General features: G+C 44.3%; 1 protein-coding gene across 1 annotated transcript; it reads left to right on the top strand.

Annotated features, from left to right (window-relative positions):
• Positions 1-3,493: 3,493 nt before the first annotated feature.
• Positions 3,494-8,945, top strand: LOC121589248 (nuclear hormone receptor HR96). Its single transcript, XM_041908006.1, has 4 exons — positions 3,494-6,084; positions 6,862-7,071; positions 7,164-7,376; positions 7,448-8,945. The coding sequence occupies exons 1-4, from the start codon at positions 3,922-3,924 to the stop codon at positions 7,646-7,648; spliced, it is 2,787 nt and encodes a 928-aa protein (XP_041763940.1). The 5' UTR covers positions 3,494-3,921; the 3' UTR covers positions 7,649-8,945.
• Positions 8,946-10,656: the final 1,711 nt, after the last annotated feature.

Here is a 10,656-nt window from a genome sequence, read left to right as displayed (position 1 = left end):
ACAGCTCCACAATCTCTTGTTTTTTTTTCTTGCCTCAACCAGTGTGGCCAGATTATTTTGGCGGTTTTCGGTAGGCGCAACAATATTTTATCGGTAGTTTTCGGTAAGTTAAAACTCGAAACTTAACTCGAGTTACAAGAAGTGAAAGCGAAAGAAGTGTTAAGCGGGATGGAGGGGGAGGTACTTATGCGCAAAATGAAAGTTCCATTTCAAAAGAATATGCATCCTTTACCTAGGATATGGATTAGATTTGGTTCAGCGGTTACACAAATGACCCAAATAGCCAGAATTGCTTAAGCAGCTCATTTTGGCACGCTAAAGATCGCTGCTCGAATTCACCTTTTGCAGTAGTTAAACAGCACTAAAATTCTAGGTGGGTCTTTCAAACAGCGCCTAAGCAGCTTCCTTATGCTACGGTGCCGGGGATTATTTTTCTTTGTGTTTTATTTTCAAGCAAGCGTCATCGATGAAATAAACAACAGGATTTGTTTTGTTTGTGTTCATGTGTATATTTTTAAATCCTTAATATTCATGAATTATACAAAATGTCACACAATTTACTGTACAATCACAATCACTTCACTCAATATTCATTCTTCAATTAACGAATCTAACTTGTGCAGCAGCAATGAGATTATTGCCGGCTTCCGTCTTTGACACTTTGGCAAGAGCCATCTCGTACCGATGTCATGCATTAAAAAGCTATAAAGTTCCACCAAGTTCGGTACGCTTTCTTAACAAGCCTTCAAGTTCCACCATGAACCCTACACATAGTGCTAATCAGCCGCAAAGTTCCAAAAAGTACCATGTGCCTGTTAAAAAGCTCCATAGTTCCGCTAAGTACCGTCTATCTCTTAATCAGCCACAAAGTACGACATCGGACCGATTTTTCGTTAAACAGCTCTAAATCAGCTATAAAGTAAGAGCTGGCTATTTGGGGAAGGTCTTTCTGAAGTGTTGATCTGAAAATTGTACTAGGAATTCTAACCGCAGGACTCGCAACAGCATAACACAAAGCACAACATAACAACTGACAGCTGCCAAACACTTCAGAAAACGCTTCTTTGATGGTAACAAGTTTTGACTATCCTTAGTAGGCTAATCAAGCTCGTAGAAAAGCTACCAACCCACTGCGATGACCGACAGGTATTTAAACGCTTTGTCTCCTTTCCCAAGCGTTTTGCTGTTATGCATTTTTTTTTTTTTTGCATATTTTGTGTTATACTGTGTGGAGTCCTGCGGTAGGCCAAAGAAGGACTAAGATGCAAATTTTCTTCTCAATGGTGGCAAGTTCTTTTTCTCGCTCCTCCACGCGACCTTAGATCCGCTGCAGTGCTCCATCGGATACGATTTTATCGTACGTGCTGTCATTTGATTTTCGATGGATTATTTAGATTTATTTGATTGTTTGGCTGAGTTTTATAGTTCAATGACAAAAGAAATTGTAATTTTTTCCTTCAAACCCTACATACATCGGTATACATTGGTATTTCTGCTCACTTTGCCCACAGGGCAAGGCGAGCTTTTTGGCGGCCACCATCGCAAAACCGTCGCAAAACGTCAAAACCGACGTCACAAGTACTGCAAACCGACGTCGCCAGTGAGCGAAACTCGCAACGATTTGGAGGCGCTGGCGACGGTCGTTTTTGACGTTTTGCGACGGTTGTTGACCTTTCGAGCGAGCTTTTGCCCTGCGGTCCAGTGTGGCCAGATTATATTGGCAGATTTCGGCAGGAGCACTGTTGAGAACACAACCATTTAAATTTAATCAATTATTTTAACGATCAATTTCTTTTTACCCTACTAGCATAGAGGATGAAAATGTGTGCGTCTTTTATAAATAATGTGTGAGGTTTGAAGTAAGATTGTGTGAAGCTATGAATTGAAATGTGCGTTTAATTTGCAATAAAAGTGATAAAATATTTATAAACCAAGTTTGATGTGTTAAAATTTTTCTTTCGATTCGGTTGCACCAAGTCCGTGTAAAGGGAAGCGCACAGCGCGCTAAGAAAGAAACAAGCGGGAAGGGGAAACCCCTTCTAGCGCAGCGCAACTCGCTGGAATCAGGTGGGGTACCAATTCAGCGCAGCGCAAGCCGAAAGAAACGGAAAGGAAGGGGTATCAGGAAAATACAATAATACAGCGCGAGCGAGCGTTCTTTTCAGTGAGAGCGCCTCGTGCATTTTAAAGGCATGCAATAGAGCGCATTCGTTCCGTGGTAGCGCTCCATCCACCATTTATTAATTATCAGTCCAAAACAACGGACTTTGAATCCGATCTTGGGCCGGACCCCCACCGTGTGTTTCTACCTTCCCCTCGCCTGAAAATTTCATTCCCTTTGTCTCTCGGGTAAGCTTTAACCGCCGACAGCGAGATTCAAATTCAAATTTAAATGATTTTCTTTGACGAGAAATTCTCGGAATCCACGCAACTGACATTTTCTACTTATTATCCCAAGCGCCACAGATTAAGCTTAGACGACTGGAAAATTGAATATCCATAGAAAAAAAGCTCCACAGTTTCATTGGTTTGATCAATAGATGGCGTATTATTACAACTCATGATTATATTGCTATCCTTTTCTTGCAATGTGTTTCGACAAGTTTCATCTTATCATGACCTATATAGCCTTCTAACTTTCTGAGCAAAAATCTATATGAATGGTCGTGTGATCAGATACGTGGGTATCAACACCAACGACCAATACTCAAATCTCACTTGGTTCAGTGCTGGTGGTATCCGTTGGAGTTTAGTATTTAAACAATCGTATCGCCGTTCTAGTTCTAGCGATGCATAACTTCAATGCAAAACCATACAACAGTACAGAGGAAATGAGAAAGCTCTCCTCCATGCGATGAAGCTCAACTGGTTGGAGTATCCCACCAACAGATAGCGCCACCAGCTTTTTTGCTATTTTTATAATGCATGAGTCGTTTACCGTCTTCTAAACGAAGTCTTTCTAAATTCCGTTTAGGTAGAGAACTTGAGTCGTTTAGAAGCCGTTTAGTGGTCATTTAGTGGATTTGTGGCACTTGGGATGAACATTAAATTTTAACGGATAAAAAGTGCCAGGCAAACAAACGTGCATCAGCGCGATAAGTAACAAATGAGGTTAGCAATCCTTGAAACAGCTTCCCAAGCGCCACAGATTAAGCTTAAAAGACTGAAAAATCAAATATCTGTGATTTTCGGTAGGATAAATGGAAAAACGGTAGTTTTAGAGCGGTCATCTGTGAATCGGTAGGCATATAAAAAATCGGTAGAAATACAGATAAATCGGTATTTCTGGTCACTCTGGCCTCAACTTTCCGTACGCAATTTATTTACGTCGCTGGCGAGAGAGTAAATAAACAAGCGAGGATCGATGGTACGAGGTTACGCGAAGTGCTGTGCCGTGCGCTTTCAATTGAATTAAATTCATTTTTACTGCTACGGTGACACGCGGGGCGGATTTAGCTTTGCGATCGTTTTGCATCTAGCGGAAGCGGTTCTAGCGGTTCTGGCGAAAAGAGAAGAAAAAGGTGAGCGTGTAATCTTGGTCCCAGCGAGCAAACTTATCGACCGATGGCGCTTCGATCAGCTGATAAGTGATAACTCCGACCATCGTGGTGGTTCGGGGAAGTTGCCGAGCCGAAGACGGTAGCGTATTGGAGAGTTGATGCAGCGAACAGCATTCTTACCGTGACCCGATGGAACTTGGACAATCGTGGAAAAGATCCCAAACGACGACGGCGACAACGGTAACGAAAAAAGCAGCTGGAGCAGCGACACCGTATCACGGCACCAAACCAGGCGTGTCCAGTGCGAGTGGGCGAGGCAACACGCGGAAAGATAAGCCGCGAGTGTAAGATAAACCTCAGCCCACCTCACAAGCGATTCCGAAATTTCTGACCGTGCAGTGTTAGTACGAGTGTGTCCCGGATGACGACCGCGGCGATGACGGAGACCGCGACGGTTACGATGGCAAACGGTACGATGCCAGACGGTGACGCGGCGATGGCAACGAATGGTGCCATTAGCAAGATTTGTAGCGTTTGCGGGGATAAGGCGCTCGGTTACAACTTCAACGCGGTCACTTGCGAAAGCTGTAAGGCATTCTTCCGGCGCAATGCCCTTTCCACGAAGGGGTTTACGTGTCCGTTCAACGAAAACTGCGACATCACCATCGTAACGCGCCGTTTCTGCCAAAAGTGTCGACTGGAGAAGTGTTTCCGGATCGGCATGAAGAAGGAGTACATCATGTCGGAGGAGGATAAGGTGCTCAAGCGCAAAAAGATCGAACAGAACCGTGCGAAAAAGAGACAAAGCAACGGGAGTGCATCCGAGGGATCTGCCTCCGTGGGTGACCGGGAAAGCACACCAGCCAGAAACAGTGTCCCTACGAAGATAAAGCGAGAGAAATCGTTGGAAACGTTCGACGGTGGAGAGTGCTGGAACAACTCCTGCTCCTCCGAGTACATCCCGGCTGATGGGCATCAGACGAATGGGCCGGGCAGTTCGTCGACGATGCTCACATCGAGCACGATATTAGAGGCACCCTCCAATTCCTCCAACCAATCGATGCTATCCACTGGCACATCGAATGACTACAGTCGGATTGCCTCGCCCTCAGAACTAAGCAGTACGCCCAGCTCATCGGCGTACAACCCGCACGGTTCCCTTTCCTCAGAAGCTGAACTGCTTTCGTCGGCAGTCGCCTGTCTGCAGTCATCGGCTGGTGCATCGAAACCAAACGAAATGCAGCCATCCCAATCGAACTGCCGGACGGCAGGAGGCGAAGAACGTCTGCCGCTCGTTACGATCAATTCCAGCGCCGAAGACATCGTGAATCGCATCGTCAACTATCCGACGCGAGCAAGTCAAACGATTGCATCGCTAATGAAGACCCCCAAGGATGCGGTTTTCATAATGTCCAAAATAATCAACTCCCAGTGTGATGCGCTGAAGCTGATAAGCCATTTCATAACTGCACCTGGCGATGCGTTGCAGATTATTAGCAAAATTATGAACTCTCCGCTGGACGCGCTGACAGTTTTTGCCCAGTTTATGAGTTCCCCGACGGATGCGCTGCAGCTGATCGGAAAGATCGTCAGTTCTCCGGCCGATGTGCTGCAGTTTATGCAGCAGCTAATGAACCAGCCGGAAGATGCACTGCAGGTGATGAATAAATTCATGAGCTCGCCAGCCGAAGCACTGCAAATGATAAACAAGATGATGAATCATTCCGACATCGTGAAAACGATCAAAGAAGCGGCCGATACATCCCAGAAAGATGACGATGATCAGCAGCATCAGCAGCAGCATCAACAGCAACAACAACAACCATCACCAACACAGCAACAGCAACAGCAGCTGCAGCAGCAACAACCACCAGCATTACAGCCGCATCAAGCTACGCAGCCCCAAACATCACATCAATTTCACCAATCGACTACGCCCATTGAATCGCCCCAGGTTGATTCTCCGGCAACCGATCAACATCAGATGATTCGCTCCCTGATGCAAGAGTCGACGATCGGGCAGGAACCGCTGGGAACGATCAGTGCCGCTGGTTCACCTTCTTCCACGTCCAACTACGAGCCACCCTACACATCGATGCTCGATCCGCTGCTTTCAAGCACGACAACCTCTCTAGTACATTCCCACACTTACCATCACAACCATCAGCTGCACCAAATGAGCACCGCCATACAGCCAGCATCGCCCAGCTGCTCCAGCGACATAGCGGACGTGGTATTTGCGGCATCCTCCACCTTCGGTCACGATCCACCGATAATCGTGCCGCCCACAGACGATTTGGGCATATTTCAGGACATTGAAGCAAAACCGATCATGCCCCATACGCTCGAATCGGTCCTGATGCAAGCGATCAAGCTGGAGTATGAAGGATACAACAGTAGCCCGATCGGGTCGAGCTCAAGTCAGCAGTCCACCGTACATCACCCGCCGGTCGGTAGTAATAGTATCGAGCTAAACGACGCTGAAAGGGCCAAACTGAACGAGCTGATTGTGGCCAATAAAGCGCTGTACGCACCGGTAGATGACGATCTGGCATCGCTCATCTCGGACGACTGTCGGATAAAGGTGAGTTGGTGGTATGATGAAGTCTTTTGAGTGAGCGCGCGTGATCGTGAATAGACAAAACAAAGTTCTTCCATTGTAGCTCAAATTTGCTATAGCATAAACATATCCTTATGAACCTTTGAACAATTTTGTTTGAATAAATTTAGCATACAGCTTAAAGCTGACCATTTAATGTCTGGTGTTAAGCTTTTCCTTTCGATCACTTACCTACACTTTCGGTTCATTACATTTTCCTTTCGGGCTAACGGTTGAACGAGTTTCTATTGTTCCCGCATTTTATTATCCTTGCCATTTGGATGCCTCAACAGTTTTATTGCCTCGTTCTGACTTATCATACAACAAATCATGGGCCGATTATGAGTGGCTACGGGAGGTTCGGGGTATCGATCGAACAGGGGGTAGCAATAGAGCACGGAATGTCCGGCGGCGGCCTATGGACAGCTGATAACGAAGGGCAACCGACTGATTAGCGATAATCGATGCAGCACACCTGTTCCACCGGTGTACCGAAAATGTACTTGAAACAGTTGGCATGGCTCGTTTTCTCCTATTTGCTTTGTATTTTTGTTACGTATTTGTATTTTGGTCCAAATGTCCGCAGATTAAGACACATGCTCGTGTGCAGGGCTGCGATAACAAGTCGACGCGGCTGTGTGGACGTTGAAGTTTAAAGGTTTGCACGAAAGCTCGAACGATTAGTCATTACATTGATGCAACCGCTGAGATTACATGTGTATTTATCATGCTTTTTTGTTGTTTTTTTTTGTCTCATTACAGTCCAATCAAACTCAGCAAGATCCACAACTGCTAAAAGTGATAAACTTAACCGCCATTGCCATTCGACGACTGATTAAGATGTCTAAAAAGATCAGCGCATTCAAGAACATGTGCCAGGAGGATCAGTTAGCGCTGCTAAAGGGAGGCTGCACCGAGATGATGATCCTGCGTTCCGCAATGCAGTACGATTGTGATAGGGCGACATGGAAGGTAATAATACGGTTAGGTGCAAGTATAGGTCGTAATAGTTTGTAATCTTTTAAACGTTGAAATGTATCTTATTTCGCTTTTACATATTTTAGATACCTCACAGCCAGGAGGAAATGTCCAACATACGGGCGGATGTGCTCAAGCTTGCCAAAGGTAATGTGTACCAGGAGCATGAACGTTTCATACGCACGTTCGACAAGAAGTGGCGCTCGGACGAGAACATTATTTTAATAATGTGTGCCATAACGCTGTTCTCGCCCGATCGCCCCAAAACGATACATTCGGACGTGATCAAACTAGAACAGGTGTGTAGTCATCGTTTTTGCTATCCATCAAACAACGTTTCGGCTAATGTAATTGCATTTGTACTTTACAGAATTCTTACTACTATTTGCTACGCCGATACTTGGAAAGTATCTATCCTGGTTGTGAGGCACGCTCGGTATTTCTGAAGCTGATGCAGAAAATATCGGAACTGCATTTTTTGAATGATGAAATTATCAGCGTTTACCTGAATGTGAATCCATCGGAGGTGGAACCATTGCTGCGAGAAATATTTGACCTAAAGGTGCACTAAATCGAAAGTCCACTGTTAGAAGCATGTTTTTTTTGTTAAGATGAATAGTTTTGTACACGTCTCTACCGTACAATTAATGTGAGCAACACTAAATTAATCACTCTCGTAACCCTTTATTGTGCAATATGTGAATTTTCAAATCGTTTCTTAAATTAAGCTTATATTTTGCTGACAAAATTGTTTATATTTACATCAAACGAATAGGTATCAAAGTTTGCAACATCTTGTTAGGTTTATGTTTTAATCGTTCAAGTTGTTAGTTACCAGAGATGGAATAGCGAATACCGCAGAAAGTTCTCATTATTTTTCTTTTGCCAAACAACTATTAAGCCAGGTAGTCATTTTCAAATGGAGCTAGCTTTATTTGAATTTGCTTTATCCACAACAGGATATTCAGTCATATGAAAGGGAAATCGATTCGAATATGAATCACGTTCGGCCTGTTGAAGACGCTACGTTTACAATAAAACCAAAAAAAGGGTTGCATGACGAAAAGAACAAATTGCATATACATTTCTAGAGAATATTTTAAATGCACGAGAGGCACGCCTATAATTAAACTAGTGAATCAGTTCCGATAGTGTGATACAATGTATACTGTTTGCTGCTATGCCTGGTCCTTAGCAGCGTATTCGATTGCAGTAACCGTCTTAATCACCGACGCCCGCTAAAAACGTATACTTCAAGATTTAAACAATTGATTTTGATTTTATCTGCCTCAAACATGAGTCAATCGGATGGAAGAAGGAACATTCGCTTACTTCTATGAACGGTATGTGGCAACATCCATCCGCTTGAATGTTGCGTCAAATCAGGATCAGCTGTAAGAGACAGAGTATAACATGCAGTTACAAATATTGGCCTTAAAGAATTGTGATGAAACAGCCTTAGCTAGTGACAAAAGGATGGTAATGTAACAGTTATGAAACTCGTCGCGGACTGTGGGCGTACGTAGATGTTCGTGCGATGAATAAGTGCCAGTCAGACGGAAATCGTTCATCGTACTACGTACGCGTAAACACGTACGCTCAGTGCGATGCAAAACATTACCGGTAGGTAAATCCGGAATCAAACCACAGATAGTTCAAATTACAATTAAAATGATGAAGAAGCGTAGCTTCGTATTTTATTTCCTAAGTATTGCATATTTGTAAAGTGTTACGTGCAGTGAAAACCGTACAAGTTATACAGCTTTCGTTTCTCTATGTGTCTTCTTTACGTTCATCCAGTGTAATTGTATGCTATGAGTGTATTGTTTTTTGCTTTTAATTTAATTAAATATATAACTGTGAGAAAACTACAACAGTTTACGTGTATTCTCTTTATAATCTTCATCACTCGAGCAATGACACATTTAACACCACAAATTACCTGGCGCCTCCATTACACCAGTTCATTACGTTGGTTGCCATACTGGTGAATCTTTCAAACAAACGTCTTTTACATACACTCGTGCAAGGAATCTCCAACCTCCAGTTTCATTAGTCAGCCCACTTTCACAATATTGTTGTACCAGAATTATGCTCATTGAATGGTGGTGCCAATTGGTAGGGTTATGCCTTCCACCGTCGTTGGCTAACTGACCCTGTAACCACCACGATTACGAGCATGCACGCAGAGCATATGCATACCAATCATGTTTACTTGCCAGACAAGTGAAAATGCCTGTGCCGGAAGCGGTTCAGGACATAAAACCCTTATCAAAGACGACATTGTTCATAATGCGATTATGCTTGTACAGGCAGCACCAAGGGCGGGGACCTTTTGATGTTTGGCAAACGTCATGCTCGGTGAAACCTGCATAGACGCTGCCAGCGGGATACTTGTTGAGTGTTTCTTTTTCTCTCTCGTGTTCTCTCCCTGCCCCCTTCCCTTCCTTTCCATTCATTTTCATCTGGAAAGCTCGGGTTCTGGTAAATGTTACAAGTGCGAACAGTAAGTAACAGTGAACGGTGTTCTGGTGTTTTGTTTCTATGTAAAACAAGCTTGTTCAATGTAACGTATCTAACAATGCAAGCGTAAAGAATTAAGAAAAAAGGCTCAAATTAAACAGCTAATCCGTCGGAGTGTTTTCTTTCGTGTTAAGTGATGATTTATGAGCCGTGTTGCTGTCATTTATGGTATTTATGCTTCTGGTAATTCTTTGGATAGAATTTATTTATTAATTTACCCATTCCACCAAAGATAATAAAACGTACGAGCAAAGCCACATTCATGGGTTAACTACCGAAGATACCACTTCGAACCTCTCCCGCTCTCTCTCTCTCTCTCTCTGCACCATGCCCATTGCTGGCAAAGCTTTAACATAATTCTTGCAAATAATAATCCAACCCCTACAGCGTGATACATTTACATATCATTTATTCATTCCTGCTCGAAAGCTCATCCTACGCGAACCAACACGGATTAACGGGCATCATTTACACCTGGCGCCAACCAGGCCTCAAGACTGTGTTTGTCGACAATTTTTACTACACCTCACCTAATCAAGATTGATTACCGTGTAACAAAATCTTGCCCACTCAGAATCGCTTCTTACCGACACCTCACCGGTGAATAGGGCTCAAAAGCAGCTTTTATTCCCGCCTTGCCCTTTTTTATACCCACAGCATCTTTGATAGCTTGGGCCGTAGTGAGTTGTTGGCATAACTCGCGCGAAAGTGCTGCTGCTGTTGCTGCTGCTGCTGCACGGTACGAACATTAAGCCGTACCGGCAACCTTGGGCCGAGTTGAAGGATGAACTCGCATACTGCGCGATGCCAAGTTGCACTGCCAATGCCAGCTGTACATACAATCGTCGATTCACACGCTACCGGTTGTCGGTGTGGGCGATATCCTTTTGTACCGTAGTCGGGGCCGTAAGTCAGAGCAAGAAACAACGATAAATAATGTGCGCCAGATGATGGGAGACGACGATTTGCCCACGGGAGGGAAAAGTATCGTACACGGAGCGGAAACGAAGGAACCGGCTTACGGCAACGCACATTTTCACCGCACTCCACCGCTCC

Source organism: Anopheles merus, chromosome 2R, assembly GCF_017562075.2.
Source record: "Anopheles merus strain MAF chromosome 2R, AmerM5.1, whole genome shotgun sequence".
Lineage (NCBI taxonomy): Eukaryota > Metazoa > Arthropoda > Insecta > Diptera > Culicidae > Anopheles > Anopheles merus.
This window is presented reverse-complemented; position numbering and strand designations above follow the sequence as displayed.